Source organism: Diadema setosum, chromosome 5 (genome assembly GCF_964275005.1).
Source record: "Diadema setosum chromosome 5, eeDiaSeto1, whole genome shotgun sequence".
NCBI classification, from domain to species: domain Eukaryota; kingdom Metazoa; phylum Echinodermata; class Echinoidea; order Diadematoida; family Diadematidae; genus Diadema; species Diadema setosum.
The window spans coordinates 6,667,810-6,690,797 of NC_092689.1; the positions used below are offsets into that span (position 1 = coordinate 6,667,810).

At 41.5% G+C, this 22,988-nt stretch overlaps 1 protein-coding gene across 1 annotated transcript in view; it reads right to left on the reverse strand.

The window, feature by feature from the left end:
- Positions 1–723: 723 nt before the first annotated feature.
- LOC140228456 (uncharacterized) overlaps positions 724–22,988 on the reverse strand; it is a 116,137-nt gene continuing 93,872 nt past the window's right edge. Inside the window, exon 3 of the mRNA XM_072308672.1 lies at positions 724–1,650. Coding sequence (XP_072164773.1) covers positions 724–1,650 — 927 coding nt within the window. The remainder of the gene's footprint in view (positions 1,651–22,988) is intronic.

Genomic DNA, 22,988 nt, shown 5'->3' on the forward strand with positions numbered 1-22,988 from the left:
TATTTTTGACCAGCGATGTCGTCACGAATGGCTTTACAACAAGACAATAAAAAGGAAATTGACGAGTAGCTGTTTTTATATTTGTGTTTGTGTCTCATTGGTTTTCCTTGGCTTAGGACGGGATGAGACGGGCGAACACTGGTATGTTGAGTGTTATTGGGAAAGATTGATCTGTTGTGACTTTAAATATCAGTCATCATTTCATTGAATGAGAATAGAACAGACATGGAATCAAAAAGACCTGACAAGGGATTTACAATGTTCTAGGTTTTATAACATTGGCTACTACAGAATCATTCCAGAGTATACTTAATGACTGGCGTTTTGCAGTTTCTTTTAACCTGGATGCCCACTGTTTCCATACTATATGTGCTATTTCTTTATTCTCAGTGAGAGTCTTCTTTGTGCAGTATTTGTTGGTGATATGAATACACTTATTTCACAGAGCGCAAGTCATGCTGTCACATCAAATATCATTCGATATTATTCAATCACCGGCAGGACAATATCATAGTATCATTATTTCGGTAGCTGTCAATCGTTTTATCACACTGTGCATGGATGCGGAAACATGCCTCTATAGATTTTGATCGTATGATAGCAATATTACTTACAGAATAAAGTTATAATCATATATTTATAATATCTATATATCTTATAATAACTTATGACCATTAAATAGAAATATGCTAAGCAAACACAGAGCACAGATTGTGTTTTGTACTATCGTACGCGATCAACATGCCCCGTTGTTTCCACGAATCTTTGTCTGACAGCGCAATTGCACGAAGAGCTGATGGCGATCCACGACCACCCTTCTTCCCCGCGTCTCGTTCTGATCATGGCGTATACCCAGGCGTTTTTCGTCAGGCACACGGACTCGTAGTGGTTGTCGTCGATGCCCAGGCAAGACTGCTGCACGCCATGCTGCCGCGAGCATGTGGTCTCGTAGAACCACTGCCTCAGCTCCTGGTTCCCGGCCGACATGATTTTCGAGAGGATGGTCACGTTTTGTCCGAACGTGTCCGTGGCCCATTCCTTTATGCCCCAATGACTGGTGCTCTTGCAGACTTCTTGCAGGTCGCCTACTGCGCGCCGACGTCGGCTGTGCGCCGTTTCGTCGTCACTGTTGCCTTCCTCGTTGAAGCCCTGCTCGAACGTGAAGTCGGGCCACGGCGGCGTCTCGGGACGTTCGACTGAGAACGCCACGCGCTGCGAAAAATACCCCGGGTTCGACCCCAACCCTGGCAACATCATAGAGTCCGGTGGTGGAAATATCTCAGAGTTCAACACCACGTCTGGCTCACTACCCGTTTTCGCTTTCGTGATTGTCGCCGATGTCGTCGCCGATGTCGATGACGATGTCGACGGTGAAAAAGATGAGGAGGACGACGATAACGGCGACTGTAATAAATATTCACTGTTGTCTCCATCCTCTGACGACGACGGCCCTGAGGATGCTTTCATGATTGCCTCGAGAAAGGATATCGCCGCTTTCGTGTGCGAGGAGTTTGGCTTTAAAATGTTCGTGGGCTCTCTGTCGAGCTCAAAAAGGGGAATGCTGTTGCCGCCCATTCTCCGGGGCGCAGCGCACACTGCTGTCCAAGATAGGAGGAACACGAACAGCGTCAGTAGTCGATGTACACTGATCTGTTGAGAGTAAAAAAAGGGGGAAGATTAATAAAAAGTAGAACAGCATAAAATGTCCACTTTCTGATAACTGGATTTTGGGTGGTCAGAGATATTTTATGGAAGTGAAAGGCTGCAGGCTTATATCCCCATTCCACAGAGATATTCTCTCATTGGGCAATCATCGCAAGTAAAGTTTATCTCTTCCGGCCACCCACCGAAGTGTATTGGATCGATGTCCGATGAATTCGACTCGTGTTGGCCAACTATCAGGTCAGTGTCAGACATGTCGGGCTGTGATCTGATGAGGCAAGATCGTCCAATCACCTGATAGTCGACCAACCAAGTCGATTTCATCAGACATCGATCCAATGCATTTCAGTTGGTGGCCGGCAGCAGCAAACTTTGCTTCCGACGAGTGGCCGATCAGAAAAAAAAAAAAATCTCTGAGGCATGAGGGTGTAAGCTACCACACACCAATCCTCAAGAGAAATGTAAGAAGTCGTCAAAGTTATTATACGGTCATGTTTGGTTCTGCTCCTCTTGCAACGGCGACTAAATATTATGTCGCATTTTATTGCTTCACCATTGCTTCACCAAAAAGAAAAGAAAACAAGAAAAGAGCTATTCTTGAGCTGTTATTTGTATATTCCTTTCTTTGATTATCCTACACATCAACAAGCGAAGAAGTTGGAGAACAGCTGTTTCTCGGTAAAGCGAGTACAAAAATGAAATAAATCTGATACGAGACATGCATCTCTAAAATATATTGGGAATATTGCTGTTCAAATAGCAAAACTGGCATCTTCGTTTTGAAGAGTGAGTTCGTGTCTATCCCTGGCGATATTACGACTTTTGAAAAAGAGAAGGAAGAGGGAGGTAGGGTAATGGGTGGGGGAGGGGTTGGGTGGATGGTTAGCAGGTTGTCACCTGTATATCAACAGCGAGACACCGATCGTCTGCGGAGCGTTTGGCGGACTCGCGCGCTCATGCCGGTGGGTCGGGCATACCTTTCTGTCATGCCCGCGCCCACGGGTTAATGCCAAATCAGAATTTCCGGGTCAGCGGAGGTCAAGCTGTTTATAGCTGTCATATCGCGTTTTTGAATCGAGAGCAAGATGAGATCGTGTATGAATGCAGAAACCGTCTGAATCGACAGGGGGAAAACAATTCCGTTTTCACGCAGTGTTTTTCATGCATGAATTCATGTTCCTCGATGGCAAATTGCCAGAAATCAAACACATCAGTAGATACCCGTAAGTTATCTGAGTATTTTTTTTTTTTGGTCATTCATTGACGACGATAGGTTTCTCTTGATATTGGTTTGAAAGGCGAGCTAAAAATATAAACGCGTTTGCTTTTTTATGTTAAATTTGTCAAGAAGAGATAAAAACATAGCTGAGCAGATACTATCCCTTTAATCTTAAAGAGAGTGAGTGGGTGAGTGAGAGAGAGGGGAAGAGGGAGTGAGGAGGGGGGGGGGGGTGGAGAAAAAAAAGACGGAAATCTTTCATTCACCAGTTCTGCAAAAATGCATACTTTCATGCTTTGCCGTCAGCTCTTAGGGTCTAATATGTTTTGTTGTAATGATAAGGCCTACTGGACGAGTATGTCTTTACTCACTACTGCTTTTACAAATATGTAATAATTTGGAACAAAATCTGTTGTAGGTTGTAGCAACGCAATTTTCAAAAAGACTTTACAACCCTAAGAACAAAACAACAACAAGCATTTTCACCTGTCGTTTTGATATTATGGTTAATATCTGAACGACAGCAACAACAAAAGAAAGATGGACGAGGCAGATGTATTGAGAATGGATAATCGCTGCGTAACATGACCTGAAACACGCGAAGTAATCCGAACGATGAGTACGCGTCTTGTTTGTTAATCACCGATACCATGCCAGTGGCTATGAGACCGACTGAGGTGCGACGTATGATGTATTACGGCGTGGGAGAAACCGGCAAGTTATTGCTCGGTATCCTCCGGCTCACTGGATCAAGTCACTAGGAAGACCAAGTACTCGGCAGACCACCGTAGAGGGGTGAAAAGTTTGTATAAACGCAGGGCAAAACAAAAATGATGTGTTTGAACGAAACATCTTTCGCCTCTATCTCCCTCTGAGCCAAGTAAGGTGGATGACTAGAATGGGACAGTGTTTGTAGACTTTATGACAAGACGATCGTAAATATTGACCAGAGAGGTTTCTTTCTTTAATCTTCTTCTTCTTCTTCTTCTTCTTCTTTTTTAAGGAGAGTATGTGTCGAAATTATTTCAAGATGCATTTTCCTGACATCAAAACAAGAAGCGATAAACAACCGCAATTACTTGTGGGCTCAGTTCTACACACACAGACACACAGACGCATAGACACACATGAACATTATACAGGGGCTGCGGAACGTGTTTTAGTGCCCCCCCCCCCCCCTTGCGGGCTGCGGGCTGATGTGTTAAGGGTTACTAAAGTCACAGTCATTCAATAAAAACAAAACAAAACAAAACAAAACACTTGAGGTAATGTTTAGGGGGTTCACGGAGAAGAAGAAAACTCACATACACAGGACCCGATGCTCCATGAGGATCAAAGTGGATCCTGCAGCATGCCGTACATTGTGTAAACAACTGACTTTCATGGTATCGATTACCAGAAAGCAAAAGTTATTGCTGAATGTCTTGTGTTGTTTGTGAATCACTCATTAGACAAATGCCACATCTGCTGTCGAGATGCATGTCTACGTTAACAAGAAGCACATGAAATGCAAAGATCTGCGGCCGATACAAGCATGCACGTACATCTATATTTTACAGATATTGCCTTTTCAGAGGCGTAATACAAAACTTGACATTTCCGCGAGCGTCATAATTTTCCCGGAGCGTGCAAAAATCTACATACTAGTTCAAAACTTTTGTAAATATTACTTGTACATACGTACATAAAGGAGTAAGTGAGTGTGAGTGTGCGTGCGTGTGTTTGTGTGTTTGTGTGTGCCTGTGTGTATGTGTTAGTATGTAACCTATGCCATATATCACGTGAGGAACGCAGACAATACGGTCACAAAATTGATCAATCAGACGTGGGCATGGGTGAGGTTTAAAAGAATAAAGAAACTAGGTGGAACCACATAAGAACTCCAACTATCGTGGCCATGGTAGCGTGTTGTTGTATCACCTGTTGGTGTGGTGATTTTGTTTCCAGCAGCGGCAAGAGCAAATTAATTAGACGTGTTGGTGGAGAGAGATCTTACTGCGACCATCTCCCCTGCAAACAAGATGAGAAAAACCTAGATAGCAATAATGACGCAGTGTTGTTGTTTGGGGTTTTTTTTTCTCCGAGAAAAGAAAAAGAATCTGTTGAATACTTTTGAGGCCTGTCAATTTGGCTACACCGATGCACTGGACGCTAAAAACACAACAACAAAAACGGAAAACAAATAAAACTGCTCTGAAGACGCACAGCTAAGATTACTGCAGCCTGAAATATTGGGAGTGTTGAGACGTTGAGTCGATACCCGCCCACAATCGCTCAAACTTCGTTTGATTCGCATGTACCTCGCAAACTCCCGCTATGACATATAGTTGTACCTTATAATCGATTTTACACTGGTTATCAGACACTCAGGTGGGAACCAGAATACGATCCCCTTTTCAAAGAGAAAAAGACAGAAAAAAAAAATAGGATAGGAGACGGAGAAAAAGTGACAGGGACAAAACACGAGTGGGTGGACAGATTGGCAGTGAAGTTTGCAGGCAGGCAGACAGGCGATCTCGCAAGTATAAGGCGTTCAAGAAGGTATACAATAGCAAGAAAAAGCCAAAATAAGTACAAAATAACAAACAAAGGCCATGGTATAATCCTTGCAAGATATCTGTGAGACGTACAGTCACGAGAGAGGAGGAGAGAAGAGTGGAGGAGGAGGAGGAGGAGGAGGAGGAGGGTTTCTCCAGCTGGACGTCAGGAGGGTATCACGATAAACCTTTTTTTTTTTTCACATACTGCAGATGTTGATGGCATGAAGAAATAATTGAATATCTGAGTAAGGCCAAAGGGTAATTCCATGATCGGCTGATTCTATGAGCATACAACATAGTTGACACAGTCATGTATAATTACTTATGTAGTTTTTAAAAACCATTTGATGAACTTGCGAAACCACGCGAGTTACCCACAAACTACACCTACCCGGACTTCCAAAATTTGCGGCTGACACAGGTAGAGTAATCCTGGTTACGTGCTACATGGAAAAAGGTTATTTTTCACCTTCTGTCATCACTAGCTTGTTGCCTTGCGTTTTGGTTTAATTTCACTGCCATAGCATGAGGTCATCACAACTTTATCCGTAAGCTTGTTCAAACAAGCAAAAAACGTCGACGAGCTGTGTTTTCCCCCATCTTGTTGCGTTTACGGGTTGAACCTGACTACATCTGTTTATCTCACCGGCATTTTGTTCCTTTCGCCCAACTGATTGCGGAAAGTAATGTCAGGTTCACCTTATATTGACCCCTTTTCCAAGCTTATGAAATTTGGGAAAATCCCGAACTGCTGGATTTTTACCCTGTGGTTACCACATCCTTATAGACATAAAACAAGAAAAAACAACAACAACAACAACAACTCATTCCCCAACAATGCTTTTGCAGTGTCCAATTTCCATCATGGTGGCATAGATTGTCCTGGAGTCAAAGGTTAGTCAAACATAGCTGAGAGTATAAAGGCAACTCAATCGGTCTACTTTTTCACAGATACATGAAAAGTCGAAACAGTTTCCAAACATACTACATTAACATCCATAGCCGCATTTTGCATCAATAACTTCTGTTAAATAAAAAAAAAAATCAGCATATTATATACACAAATATTTCAATAAATCTTTCCATACGCGAATGTTCCATTTGAATTCTTAAAAGAAGCATCTCCCCCAAGATCAAACGTAACTTGCCTTAAACGTGACGTAGCAATCAAAAGTTACCATTCGGTGAACGCATTTATATGATGGTATTTTGCCGAATTTGTCTCACCAAGACCTTATCATTATTCCTAGTCACAAATGTCATTGAACCATTACCTTTCTCTTCTTTTCTTTTTGGCTCATATAAGAAATTTTAGGGTACAATGTATTACTCGAGATTCAACACGACTTATGCTGAATATTACCACAATAAAAACCAAGGACGCAATGAATATTGCTTTCAATCTCAGTGCATGTTCCACTGTAAAATGTATTTTCATCTTTTCAAAGGACATGACCAGTGTCAGGTTATTCGTTTCATCACGCATCAGGAGTCTCAGTAACGTACAATGAAATCCACTCTCATGGAAGTTGACAGAAGTTCATGACGGTGTCTTCGTGTGAAAGCCCCCCCCCCCCCCCCCCCATGATGACGATGGGGCACTACGACTTCTGATTCAGTTTAGTCCAAGAACATAATCTGTTTGCTCCTGCTTCTGAAAGTAGTGAAATTCCTACTGCAGAGCCATTTATATTCCCTCATTTCTTCAAGGTTCTTTAAGCGTGTGACATACATTTATCATTTCACCGTACAAAAGCCCTTGCACACTACATACTACCTTTATCACATTGCTATGGTGCTTCTATTTCTGGGGCTGGGGTTTTTCAAATCTACAGCGTTCGCTTTTACCTATATAGTATCATTGGCGCGTTCTCAAACACGCCAAACGCATTCAAGTTGAAACTTTCTTGTTCAAAAACACGTACATAGTTGGCACAGCACCCAAATCCTATTCATCCGTTGGATTTTCCGGCTATAAGAGTCTCCGGTCCTTTCTTTGTTGTCATCGATGCCGCTAAATGATGATGCATTGGTATAGTTACCGATATTTTGTGATGCACTTTGCTTCCGTCCCAGGGTCTGGCGAGATTAGGGCTGCCAACGACAAGCTCTGTGAACATCCAACTTTAAGCTACTCCATCCAAGGATGGTATTACAGGGGGCCCCCGATCTTATGGTTTTCACCCATTATAACGAACATTACTATACCTTTTGATCTTGGTTCAATCTTCCACTCATTCTTTTTATTGCTTTCTTCGACATTCCATCAAAGTGAAACAAATCCGAACAATTGTGTCTGATATTCTTTGTGTCCAAATCTTATGTTCTACTTGTTCGACTTTCCCCCCTCTTACAGTTCCCCTCTCTAGAAAGGGAAGATTAATAGTCACGTCGAACAGAGCAATTAGGTTGTATCGAAACAGTGCAACATCACAGTCAATCTACAGATTAAAATCCAATTAGCTGACATGCCCATCCAGGGGCCTGTTACGAATACAGCGAAACTAACACGCTTCGACTTGACTTTGTGCGTTTCATCCAGAAGTTGGACATTTAAAGAGAAACAAAGTCTTGTTTCCAAGCCAGCTAATAATTCACACGATCTAATTTTGAAGGCACTGGATTTTTGCTCTTATGTCTTGCGGAATGAAGAATCAACATCACCAAAAACAACAAAAAGACACTGGTTAAGCCTGGTAAATTTGAAAGATTTTCTTGTCGACATCAGAAACCGCTGCCTTCATAATGCATCTGTTTTGTACCTCTGTGGCCATTAAGATGAATATGATATTTTGTTGTTGTTGTTGTTGTTATTTATGAAAAAAAATATAAATGGTACCCTATTGAGAAATAGTTTTCCCAAGACAATACTAAGATCACATCAGACAATATTATAAACAGCTCAAAGGTTATTATTTCATTATTTTTAAACGTAATGAATGCATTCGCAATATTCATCATGTTCATTTCCATGACTTCAAACGCCCTTCTTACTGCCTGTAAATAAGCGACACCACAGTATGCATCATAGAGTAGTATTTGTTGCATTCTTTATTCGACTTTGTCTGCGCTTCGTGCTGGTAAATGAACATTTCACATTTTTGCGATTAGGAATTGGAGAATGTCTGGAAATACAGAAGATCAATGAAGATTTTTTTTTTTTTTCAGGGGCGGAGGGCGTATGACATGAAATAATCAACAATACATTTACTCGCCAGACATGGGATTGAGCGCTGTTGGGTGTTGCTTTGATTCCAGACAATACCGATTTTGAAGACAGATCTTTTACGACATTTCCCGAATTCCTCAAGGTTGCTAGCTGGAGGGGAACCGAGTCCCGGTGGGAAGGAAAGAGATTTGCAAGAAATATAATGAAATATTGTTCGACAAGACAATGCTCGTTACCACGAGGTCAGGGGCAATTCTGCTCTCGGGCGAGTCTCGCGCCAGCGCGCGGCTGGAATGCTCGGCGTGGAACAGGCGCGTGGATATAGGTAAGCGAGGACTAGGCGGGAGAGAAGAGGAAGGTGGCGCGAGTTCAAGGCTCTCATAGTGTCCGATCGAAAGTCACTTGATTGACGACGATAAAAGATGCGGACAGTTAAAGGTAGGAAACCCATATTTCATGCAAAATTTCCAAGTCCTAGACACGAACTTCGACTCGTCCTCTGTTTGCTACAGGGAGCAGACATCTTTCTCATTCAGCTTTAATTCTAAGTGCTTCAGACATCTTCCATGTACTTCATCTTTGTCCTTGCTGTATCTTAAGTGCTTCCGGTGGCCTTAAAGAGACGGTTGATTCCTAAAACCACATTATTATCGGGGGTACACTGAAAGCCACTTGAAACGACCTCATAGAGCGCGTGGTAAGTGTTCTATAAAGGGTCCTCATGTATTCCTGAATTCAACTGACGAGTTGTATTTTATTATATTTAAGTTACTGCCTTCTCCACACAGCTCAACCGAACGCAGTAAACAAGACTTACTAGCATCTTGAAAGCAATTGGAAAGAAGCAAGTGGTTGGAAGTTTTTGAGCCCTTTTGACGGCTATTCAGATCAGAAGAAACAAAAAGTGAATATGAGCCAGATAATTTCTCTCGTTCACGGGAATGCTTTCCACTCTAAACACAAAGAAAAGCTTTCAACCAGTCGCCAATACACTCAACGCTTCACCAACGTGTTCCGATATTTGAATATTTATCATCTCTGGCTCCAATCGTGGGAGCACTAAGATATAGACCTGTTCAGTGTTTGGTGCTGCTTTTTATGTTAATGACTATTTCAGTCATAACTGGGGGCTTCATTATGCCTAGCAATAAACAATTTATGCACTGACATTGAAATGCACCTCACTCATTGCAGAACTCATTGAATCCTCTTATCTTCTTATTTTGAAAGCCCCAGTAATGCTTGACATAAGTGTTACAGTGTTTTAAAACCGAATAGGTCTATATAGATGAGGGCCCTGGACTATTCCAGGATGGTCCATGAGTTCGATTCTCTATTATTCTTAATTGCTTTCCCTCGTTGATTCGGGGGATGTCTTTTGTCTGCAATGTTTGTTTGTTTGTTTGTTTGTTTGTTTTTTTCTTTTTCTGGGAATCATATTAGTAACATGGAAACATCCAAGTCGTGCTCAGTCTAGGGAAAGGTGCGTTCCAGCGTCTTTAGCAATGATTGACGTAATGATGTCAAAGATGGCAGAATCTTGGGGTGCGTTCGAGCGCTCTCCTAAAGCGAACTGTACCGTACCGTACCCGCGCCAGAGGAGCGCTCGAACGCTCTCAAGTGTACCGTACCGTACTGTACCGAGCCATAAGTGAACCACTTCCCGATGTGCTCCAAAAGCGTACCAAAAGTTCGCTGTAAAGCATGCGCGTATCATGCGCATACGTCACAATGCAAAGGCATCATTCTCTTTGTTCGGGACAGCTGCAAGTAATTCAAGCGCCAGGTGAATGACATTCTTGCTACAAAAATACTTGACCTTTTATAAAAATACAATGTAACTCGTGAGGTACGCTTTCTCGACAGAGCGCTCGAACGCTTCAAATCCGGCACAGTTCGGTACGGTACGCTTTGGTTCAGTTCGCTTTGGTTCGCTTTAGAGCGCTCGAATGCACCCTAGGTTTGGAAGGGTCTGTGTGTGTGTGTGTGTGTATCCAAGTAATCACGAAAAGAAGTAGTAGCAAAGTTATAATTTAATGCATGATGCGTATTTATGCATTCATTTGACGACATAATGGATGCATTCATTTGATGACATAATGGACATAAAGGGTATCATGAATTAACACAAGTCAACATGTTTGCAGTACATTTATGGTTCCTTCAACGCGAGGTGACTGATCCTCGTGCTTTCCGACTTACGTAGCGACTCGTGCAACCTTTCCGACCAAAGCATTCGAGGTATTTCTTTCATAAACCTGCCTGTTATTGATGGCATGCAGGGCGGGTGATGGCATTCTTTCTGTCGCTCTTTTCTTGCCTGTTGAACACGTTTTCTCTACCCACTGTTTTGACTACGACCGTCAACACTTACTGTGATAAATCTATACCATCTCGTTATTGATTTTTGACTACGCAGCACTAACCTTCGCTGGACGCCCGCGCATTATTTGACTTTTAGTTCATTTTGTAGCATATATCGTCGGAAAAGTTCAGGCATTCATTCATGATGTTATAGAAACCGATAAAATGGTTGTACTTAAAGAGTCACACAAGATACAGCAAGGGCATCTCCTTTTGTTGTTGATGATGCTTATTGATGCTTATGTACATCAGCCAACGTGTTTTTTTTTTTTTCTTCTTTTTTTTTCTGTGAAGAAATATGAGATCGTTAGGATGGATTGTTCCGTCGTTGTTAACTCAGTCTGAGCGTTTGGATGACAAAAGGTCGTCGCTAGATTCGAACGCAATCTATCATACCAGCGAATTATTTCAGCATTTTTTTTTCCAAAAAAAAAAAAAAGATGAAGAAGAAAAGAATGTGTATTGTTTGCTAAAAGCTCTTGGCCGCGTATAAAGCGAATGTTTCTCAAAACACGATATAGCTTGGACACATTGTCCGTGTGTAATCTTCGTGTTGGCCTGGTGTAACGTTATATAGACAGACTGAAAACTGAAGGATTCCCCTTCCAATTTTGCGCACGGAAATTTCTTCATCCAACGGTTATGCGTTATGAATGCGCTCCTCATAACGCGGAGGCGCTGAATGATAGCTATTATGAGAGTGTCATATAGGCCTATCTATTCAGTGTTGTACATTGTAAGACGGTGCTATCATTTTCACTTTTTTTTGTCATTTCATTATTTTCATCATATCATTCCTACTATCACTTGCCAATTCATTTTTCAAGAAATTTCTTTAATTTCCCTCTTTGTATTTTATACCCTTGTTATTGTTCATCTCCCATTGGGTGACATTTGTTACGAGGTTAGAATTCATCGTATTTCAGCGGCAAAGATCCATGACATATGTTTATGACCAGAAGCAAAGACACAATGTGTGCATTGATAGTGAGAAAATATACACCTAATGATATCTATAAAATATTCCTACATCATTATGGCACGTCACTACGTGGATGCATATTTGGGCCTTGTACCTTGCAGCCACCTTCCCTTACATGATTTCTTTAAAGGAAACCAAAACCCAAAGAGCAATGTGGATTGAGTGAAAGCAGCAACATTAGTAGAACACGTCAGTGAAAGTTTGAGGAAAATGGGACAATCGATGCAAAAGTTATGAATATGTAAAGTTTTGGTGTTGCAATGACTGGATAAGGAGACTACTAGAGTTCATGACGTCGTATGTGGACAACAATATAAAGACAATATGAAGATAATTCCACAAACAATTATTTTTCATGAAAATTACACATTCCATCAGCTTGATACTGACATATGTTAAGGGTAGTAATTATTCCCCCTGCTTTCTAAAAGCGGTCAGTCAAGTGCTCTTTCATTACGCTAGAAAAGTGAAAGCATGTTGAATTTTCTTAATATTTCCTTTATATTGTTTTCCACACCTGATGTCATAAAATCAAGTAGTCTCCTTATCCAGTGGTTCCAATACCAAAACTTTTAAAATTCATAACTTTTGCATCGAGTGTCCGATTTTCCTCAAACTTTCACTGATATGTTCTACTAATGTTGCTTCTTTCACTCAATCCACATTTCTCTTTGGGTTTTGGTTTCCTTTAATTGCGACCTTTTCTGTTTTCATCTTAGGCCAACTCAACAATACAGTGGCGAAAAGCAGAGTATAAAATGACAGTAGTTATCAAGGAATAACATTATTTTACACACATTAGACATCACATCATTTTCGACGCTCTCATACGTCATTCACGTATTCATTTATGTTAGCATTCTTTTTTTACAGTTATCGTCTATAGCCTGCAGCTGATTATGACTGCAGAACAATGTAATCATCTATTGGCGACTCGCACACTGATGTTCCTGATGATGTGATGGCAAAGTTATCAAAAGAGTTATCAAAAGAATAAAAGGATGACGTTGGTAGAATGAGATTGTATGGGAGGGGCAAGATACTAGTAATTGATTAATCAGAAATCATAACGACTGCTCCGCTCCATCAAGATTTCCATGTCATTTTCTGGCCTTCATCACCTTTAAGATTAAGATGAAGAAGAAGAAGAAGAAAAACCCAGAAGAGTCAAAGAAGGAAACGGAGACAAGCTTCATGCTTCTTTCACAAATCCACCACGGAGCAAAATTCAATTTGCGCGTCCCGTTGCCCAGGCAACGTGAGATCAGAGACACAATGCATGTGATGTCATGAACGTCGTTATGTCGCCGTTCTGATAGGGGGTGTGCGCTCAACACGGCTGGCTCTCCGAGGCGCTATACGAGGCGCTGGCAAAGTTACCCAATCATGAATGAAACTGAACTCGTCTCCAGTAATTGCGTCAGGCCGTCATTGCATAATCATGATGTACAAATGCGGATGTAATTGGGGGAAAGTGAAATTCAACTAACCCTTGTGGACGCGGGATGACATTCGTGTCAATTCTCACATCTATTACTGTCTGTATCGCTTAAAGGGCCCCTGAAATCCAATGCATGTTGATGTGTGTTGATTTATGATACCCTCAACATCACTTTTGCGATGAAACGAATATCTAGAAACATTCCATATATCTTTAACGATTTTTTTCCTATATTTTTCTTCAGATTATTTGGAATGCCCACAAAAATCCTTCCAAACCAATATTCCTCAGATTACCTCATCTGGCAATCATTGCTAAAGTACTGAAATGTTTAACAAAAGACATTATAAGAATGCACCTTCCCCTCGATTCAGAAGAACTTGCATGTTCCCTCGCCATGTCTTTTGGTAGTCACATTAATATCACAGAAACATGCAAGTTATGCTGAGTCGAGGGGAAGGGGCATTCCAATGTCTTTTGTTAAACATTTTAGTACTTTAGCAATGATTGACAGATGATGTCATCTGAAGAATATTGGTTTGAAGGATTTTTTGAGGGCGTTCCCAAGTAATCTGAAGAAAAACAGAAGAAAAAATAAAAATCGTTAAAAATACATGGAATGTTTCTAGATATTCGTTTCACCGGAAAAGTGATGTTGAGGGTATCATAAATCGACACAGATCAACATGCATTTGGATTTCAGGGGCCCTTTAAAGCCCAACCATAATGAATCGTAGCTCTTTATGCAGAAAAAGTAAAGGTACTTCTTTCTGTTTATAATATAAATCACCCACTCACATTGAAATGGCTCTCCTAGAATTTCAGAGCCCTACATTTCGTTTTAATATTTGTCATCATGCTCTATGCAATGACATACTAAGGATGACATCCAAGAAAATGAAAACAATAAGAACAATCAGTGCTACCGCAAGTACGCCAGTCAGTTGTTGCATTCATATAAAGTAGGACTAATTTCCTTCCACAAAATGTGGCCATGTACAAATTTACAACCACGTTTCTAACTACCTGAAGCATCAGATTATAAGCTCTCAGAAAGCAGTAAAAAACAAACAATTGAAATGAACATTCTTATATAATTGTGAAAGGGTACAGAATCTCGTCAAACTTTCTCATCTTTCACATGAATTTAATGATATTCGTTTGCTAATTTTACTTTTAAGTAACATTCTGTGGATATTTTAAAGGCTCGCAACACTGGTACTCAACTATCAACTCTATGACTTCAAAAAGTCTGACCCTATAAACGTCTGGGCATTAGTCTGTAGTTTTGTCCTCTTTTTATTAAGTTTTTTTAGGGGGGCGTAGGATTGGGACGCGGTCCGTTGGCTTAGGCAATTTCGGCGCCAGTGGGTGCAAATTTGGTCCAATAATCTGGGGAAGAATCTTGTCTCCCATCGGTTTCTGTAGACCCTTTATTCAATCAAATACGAATTTGTGATGGCCATTATAAAAAAAGAAAAAAAAACCCCATAAATTGTAGAATTGTAGGACGGACCCGAATCCTGGGGGAGATGCATTCGATGATGGCACTTTGAAACAATTCTGGCCGTCATTACCGGAGATGGGAAGAGCGCAGTTTTTTAAAGCTTGCGTAAAATCGATGTTCGGGTCTTCGTTCGCCGATTTATCAGAGAGTGATTGATGAACTTGCGTCCTCGATATATTTGGTAGACGTCGTGTAATGCCCCTTTCTCGTTCTCATCTCAGCCATGACTCATTGTACGAGTCATCAAGTACAAATACGGAAGAGTATTATTTTTTCCCTCGCACCGAGTACCCCTCTCGTGATCAGTTTCCAGATGTTGCTGCAATTCTACATAATAGACACAATTTTCGTCGTCAATGGGTTAAATGGCAGAAACCATCTTTTTTTGTATGCGTTTCCGTGTTCCGCCGGATCATCATTCTAATGATGTCATTGGCTTTTAGGTGTACACATATAGCTCAAACTACCTCCGGGTTTTGCAGTTAAAGAATGACATTTATTCAATGAATTTCCCTTCATTTTCTCCGCGGTGGGTAAAATTGCCTTTCAGTAATGTCTGGACTAAATAAAGATAAATGAAGCTGTCGGTTTTTATTCAGCAATTCCAGTAATACCATTCCGCCATGATGCAGTGTTTCATCATAGAATAAAAAGACATTGACAAAAACCAATGGACCTCCCGTTTTAGAAATATTTCCATGAACCGCGAAATTGAGTGAAGAACATAATATCTCAAATTTACAGTAACGAGTTCACATAGTCATGTCTGTTTTTAGAAATATTAAGCCTACTTAGACTCACCTGTTATTGCATAATTAATGCTTTCAAGTGATGCACGGCTAAAGAATGACTGATTCTTACCTACTGGTTTTGTTGACTTTCTCGTGTATCAGCAGTATTTTGTGTCCGAGCACAGTCGATACCGTTTATCACAAATTTATATCCCCCCACCCAGATTGTAGCCCAATCTGCACCTGTTCATGCACACTTAGAGAGTAATAACCCTTTTGGCATAGGGTCGATTCCCTTGGAAGTTGTCCCAACTCTACGCCAACGTCAACCTCCACTTCCCCATGATAAAAAAAAAAATCTAAAATTTGTCTAACGCTATACTACGATCTATCAAGTATCCAGGCCATGATAAATTTGATTCCTTGGGAAAATGTACAGGCAGTATTATGAGATAATAGTCGGCAATGCCCTCACGTCGCTTGTACGTGTAAAACAGGGGCATTTATGTGTATAGGTAATGTGAGACGTCGGATTCAATTGCCGTGTTGGCATAATGACAGTTTCCAGGCAAAATATAGTAACATTCAACAGAAATAGAAATAACAAAGAAAAAGAAGCACAGAATATTTGATGGTGTTTTTTTTATTCGGTTTTGTTTTCGTCACGGTTCGTTCCCTTCGTGTGTTCTGCTTCTATCGTCGGCGTGCTAGACTTTTTATCCTCTCTGCTACATTTCCCGTGTCTAGCTGTTGGTAGATGCCTTTATGCACTGTGCAGTTGTTTTTTCAGTTTATATCTAAGGTAGATTCTGACAAAGCGGGGAGTTCCTGGCGCAGTGTTTGTTTGTTTGTTTGTTTGTTTGTTTTTGCAATGAACTAACATACCATATAGCTAACATGAGCGCTGAAATTTCGTATATTCTCCTGAGGAAAGCAATAATTGTTCATTCGCTTTCTAACGTATACAGGACATCTTGGCATGCAGTCTATCATCATGAAATCATCAAAGGCAGCATGTCCGACAAGCTAGTCGCTGGTGATTTTACCAATGCGTAGTCAACGTTGAGTCATATCTCTCCTTTGTATTGTATGTCACTATGATGGACTTCATTGCTTCCCCGTTTGTACGCTTATCATACTTTGCTTCTTTGTTGATTTAAAGGTATATAGCAAAGTTTTCACCTTTTCCCTGATCTCGTTAAATGGGTTATATCGTTGTTAATTCCTGTCAAAACCATATGTGAGGTCCCAAATTCTGTTACAACTTCCATCGGATCGGTTTTCGTCGGAAGATATAAGAGAGAGAATGGGGGGGGGGGGGATGTAAGTAGCGAGTGAGATATTGAATGGAAGAGGGGTGCACTGGATAAAGAAGGATGTCAAAGAGAAAGTGAGGCGCAGATAGAGATATTGTGCTTGACTAACAGATGTTGATCATATTGATATTGCAGGTGTGAATATATGTATGTACAAAGAAGATAGAAAAAGAGGGAGACAGATAAGAGATACATGTAGAGAGTGAGAGAATGGGGGGGGGGGGGCGTGGTGGGGGAAAAAGAGGGAAAGAGGGCATTCGGACTGATGACGCCATTGGCCGGAATCCTGTCTGTCAATTTATTGACGACGTAATAATCTTTCACCAGACAACCCTTCCCACCCTTTCAAATGCAGCCACAGCTCGAAAGTACAGCTGGCATGGCGTGCTTTGCTGGAAATGGAACAGGTTACACGCAGAGAGTGTGCGGCGACCCCGCCATTCCGTTTGTTTTGGTAATAAATTGGCGGGCGGGAACCGTTTGATGCCCCGGTGCGCAAAGTATCTCACCTGTGAGAGAGGTATGGCAACGAAGGCTATATAGAAGAATTCCTCTCTCTCTTCATTTCTGAAGACGAAAGAGACACACACACACATTCTTTTACACCCAGACACGCACACACTGAAAACACAATAGTTTGGTATGCTGATGGAGAACAAGACGCGAGGACAAGGTATTTGAATAGAGAGCCATTTTTGTACGCTTACCGAAAAATCTTCGCCTCCGCAAAAAAAAAAAAAAAAAAAAAAAAAAAAAACTCATGTATGGTCAGTGTTAATCTTGAGCAAACTTAGCAACATTTCCTCCAACAAATGTAGCATGTGGAGCTTTCGTTTAATATATAGCTAGATGCAAGCGATGGCGCTAATGAATCTATCCTTTCCTCCACATCTTCTTATCCCTCCAAAAGTCCTTCAAACTCGCACGAGTGCGCTTGGAAGAAAATGGTCACAACAAATCTTAAATGATTAAATGATAGCTGTCTACCAACCTTCCGCGTCCGTGGAACCGTGGAACACACTGAAATGTCCATGAAACCTACACGTCACCCGTTCAGCGAACTGCCAAGGCGAAGGATGAAAAGGCCCATACAGGATTTTTAATGGAGAAATGGTGGGGGGGGGGGGGTTCTGGAGACAGACTGCGTCATTCATGAAATGGACTTGTCATTTGACAGTATATGCGGAGGTCACTACTGGCTGCGGGAAAAAGAGTCAAACTGCACAGGGCTGTGATCGATGGATGATCGAGACAGACATGGATGCAATTACGAACGTTAATTTGACCACTTTAAAGAGGCTGCCTTGCTTCTCATTTCACACATAATGGAAAGGAGGATAATTGCACGGTGACCTCTGTGAAGCGTACATCATCATCTCCACTTTGCCGTTCGAACAGGGTATTATGGTTGCCACGGCAGTAGGCCTTCACACCCCCCCCCCACCCTTGCGCCAAAAATAAAACAATTATCTAAAGCAGAAACTTTGATCATATATGATCCGCCTCTCTCTATAGAAGTGGTATTATGTAATACAACTGAGCAATCTAATCTTGGACGACGCATTTTTAAGCATTTTGACATTTCTTAAATGTCACATTCTTTGCTGTGCCAACTTTGGAGTGCGAGCGGACTCGTCGACTATTAGCGCCTTGCATTCGCCGAATCAAAATATATACCTAGGATGTATAGATTGTGACCTGACAGTGTTATATGCATGGGGTTATGAATTAATTCCTATTGAATCCTCGAATGTTCTGAACGCGGGACTTCATATTAATAATCATAGCTTCATCTACGCGCCATTCTTCGCACACAATCGCACGATATTGGCACTTCGTGTGACCTTCCCGGCCAGCTTTGTCGTCTGCTTAGCCCATTACGTCACACGACTGTCGGGCAGAGACATCGCTCCCGAGGCATCGCGCCTCATTGCCGGATGAAGCGGATAGCAATCGAAGACAACGGGAATCAAAAAGACATGCTAGAAAAAGAAAGAAAGACGGACCTGTTGTAGCCGCTCAACGCGTGACGTTTTGCTGACGGCATGCGTACCTTCACGAGTCGAAGCTGAATAGTTTCGTTATATTCACACATTTATGAATTTATAATGACAGCGGCCGTAATCGATACACAGATAGTAATACTTTGGCATCACGGTTATTCATAGCCAAAATCTCCCCGGCTTCTCGATGACAGAGTTGCCGACCATCACAAGCAATTCAAAGGAAGAGGAACGCCCCCTTTCGATTAAACAGTGCCAATGAAATTAATATTTTTGTTCTTTTTTTTTCATCTAAGAGGCCTTTATTCAAATTTCATTTTCGGGATTGAACTGCTATTCTTTGGCAATTTAGAGAACTCGCCTTCTATTCCTGTCTGATAACCATAGAAAATGAATTTACAAACGGTGCACTGACAATAAAGAGCCGTAGAAAGAGCGTACATAATCATTGCATCACGTGCAACCCATTACAAACAAAATAGCATTCGGGGTCGAATTCGACAGTCGCGATTATCATCTACTACTTTTCTATAAGGGATTTTACATTTTGTGAACCTGGGGCAGTTTGTTTTAGTTTTGACTTGTGTTTGTAAAAAAACCCGGAATATCAGGTATCGCTACCCTTTTCCATGGCAACACTCGTAAAACGCTCTCATTCTGTGAGTATAAAGTGCTTGCGTTACTAGGGGGCGTGGTCCCGCAATACCGCAATATTTTGACAGCTCCAGTTTCACACAGCATAGGACCAGTTTAAAGCATTGCACAATGATTTACTGACTAATTGACTGTGAAATCCGTGGATTTCATGCGCATTTGCAGTAATTTCCGTCAACAAGTAGGTAAAGGATAACGATTTTCCTTCCTTTTCCTTTTTGCCTTTTTAAAGTTGAGTGCTGTGTTATTTCAGGCTATCACACTTTCTCCCACCATTAAACAATCCAGATTTCACACATGCAATTAACCGAGTTATGAGCCTGCTGCTTCGAGATTCAGGCTCGTTAAGGAGGGAAGAAGCACGCACTGCCATGCCAGGGGTTGAGGGAAGGATGGGACGTAGGGGATGGAAATTAGTATGTCTCTATGTGGTTGCTGGGGGGGGGGGGGGGCATAGCAATCACATGAATACGAATTTGAGGATAGTCTACTCACCGATTCCAGTGCCGTCAGTGATAAAGGAGGCGACGTTGTCGAAGAGCAGAGTTCATGATGGTGATGAAAGTGCTGATGATTATGGTGTAGATGATCGTGAGGATGAGGAGAAGGAGATTGCCGAGAAGAAGGAGGTGGATGTCGCCACTGGCGTCTGTTGGTAGGGGTGTAGTGATGTTGCTCCTCCTGCTGCTGGTGATGATGATGTTGGCAGTGGCTGAGCGAATCGGAGGATGCCTTCATGCTACACCGGGAGAGGACGTGAAAGCATGGAACTCGCGAATGTTCCTCCCAGAGAGGTGGTGCTCCATCACAAAAGTGTTCTTCCATTGTCTCTAGGTAACCAGACTTGCTTCGGTGAGACGAAGAGCAGGAACAGGCGCCGGGAACGCGCCAAAGTTATTTTTTCGGATAGCCCCTCTTTTGTTGTCTGCACACCTGCAGTAATGACGAAATCAAATGTCGGTACGACAAAAAGGAAAGTTTCAGTGAAATCAGGTACTTTCAAGGCAAGAAAAGAGTAAGAGCACAGTGAATGTTTTTCTCCCAGTCATCCGTCAATCTCGGAGAGGAAGTGAGGGAAAAAACAAAAAACACAAACCCCCAAAAGATCCGTACGCCCAAACTTCTTGCGTGTTCGACTTCTAAGTTGGAAGAGCGAGAGGCGTGGAATTTATTCGCTTCACAGCTGGCTCACTTGTTACGGAATGCTGCATGTGGTTCTAGTCAAACACGTTTACATGGACAGGAATTTCTCATCCTGGCTCCCCCTCTTCTTCTCTCCTTTTACTACAATCAAAGAATCAACTCTTGGGCCCTGTCTTCCAAACACGATCATCGTGCTGCGCTCGTTACTCGCTCAACTGATGATCTTCCCGAGACTCGCCGCTTTTTCTTCCCTTTTTCTGTCTCTCCTTCACCACTGCGTGGGCAGAGCTTGTCGTGGAAGAGACCACTGTCAACCGGCTCTCTTTTCGCCCTGCTCAACGTTCATACCCTCCCCTCATGCTCGCAACATTTTTCTAGCACGCTGCCTCTATACACTCACGCAATTTATTCAATTAAATGTAAGACCAGTGATACAAAGCAGCCAAAGATATAGCGGCGTGAGAGAGCCGGAGAAAGAGATGAGAGAGAGAGAGAGAGCGAGAGAGGGAGTGGAAGTGACTGGGGGTGGAAAAAGCGGGACAGAACAAACTGATAAAATGAGCTACAATCTAACGAGTTGCTCCTCCTTTACCCAGAAGGAAGCTTGTATTGGACCCTTAAGGTTAACAATGTCAAGTACATATATTTCTACATATTTCTGTATATACATAATATATCATATAGACACACACGTGTGTGTTTGTCTATTACTACGTGTTTAACACTACAAATTCGTAAAAGGTGCGATTTCGGTGTGGCGTGTAATTTTCCTACGGGTCTTCAATTAGGTATCGCCAACCATCGCCAACAAGAGTGCTTTTTTTTTTCTTCTTTAATCGTAGTAGTGTGAATTATCCATCTCATCTCGGCTGTAAAAGGAGGAACGCACGAAGAATCAATAGAGACACCTTATGCTTTCGAGCTAGCACGAAAGCCTTGAATGGAAAAGGCTTGCGCTATTACGCCGTCAATATCGTGGTTTTGCGTCGTGACTGTTCAGGGGCGGATCAAGGAATTCTGTAAAGGGGGCGTCACTAGTTATTTCTGGTGCCACTTCCGGGTTTCATTTAATTTTTTTCTTTTTATTTCTTTTGTTTTTGTTTAGCTTCTGGTTGGGAAGGGAATAATTGAGCATCATCCTATTGTGTATTACTAATTTTTTTTTTTCCCGAGATTGCTCGCACAAAGTGAGCTCTTTTTTATGTTTATTTTTCTTCTCGCTTTTTCTGTGAAGAGGTGTTGGACACACTTCGCTTATCTCATTCAACATTTAATACATATACCTTAAAGGGATGAATGCATACTTCTCTTTCATGTAAACACACATACAATTACACACAAATCTATGCATAGCAATACCTGATAAAACGTTTTTATGGTGTTACTCCAAACCTTCCTTCCTCACACCTGATACAAATTCAAAATTTACAGGAATTTACAGGATCATAATATGAATCCAGACGAATATTACATAATGATATGAAAGAGACATTATCTCCACGAAATTGTAGCGTTCTGACCGGACCGTTGTCTAAGTTTGTCCAAAGATTCCGAAACATAGAAGACTTGTTACCAAGCTTGCCACGTGTCGGAGCAACAAGAATGTGGAAGTAGGTCACCGGGGTGAACCCTGCAGGTCTGAATATTTGGAGAAAATTGGGCATGGGTATCGCCTTCAGCTTGAACCTTCGGAAGTCGCAGGATAATAACAATTTTAACGATCTTACTTCCAAAAGTTAATCGAAGTCGTGCCTCCACGCACAAGCAACTTTTTGGTACACTTCCACGTTGGCCTCAATAACATAAAGCAAAATTAAATCAACACGTTTATAAAAGTTTAGTCTAAATCTGCCTTAGAATGATATAGTTATGAAATATTACAGTTGCAAAATGTTTCATAGTAAAACGAGTCAGAACCAAACTCACACTGGCAGAGGTGATAAATTAGATAAATTGTTAAGATCTAGACTGACATATATCTTTTGGGTCAAATTATTGTAATCTTGTATATGATTTATAGCAACGATAATCTTAGGGGAAAGTAATTGCAGATGCTAAACATGTGAAGTATAAAGTTCTATAAATTTCTGTCTGTGTGAGGATACTATCATTCTCTTCGTCTGATTTTATCAAAATTCAACTTAGACATGGCGCGGAATGTTATTGTGTTGTTAGGACTTGTGACGGAGCAAAGTAATTAATCAGGACATGGAATTATACTACAGTACCAAAGTGTGATGTCACAGCCAATCATCGC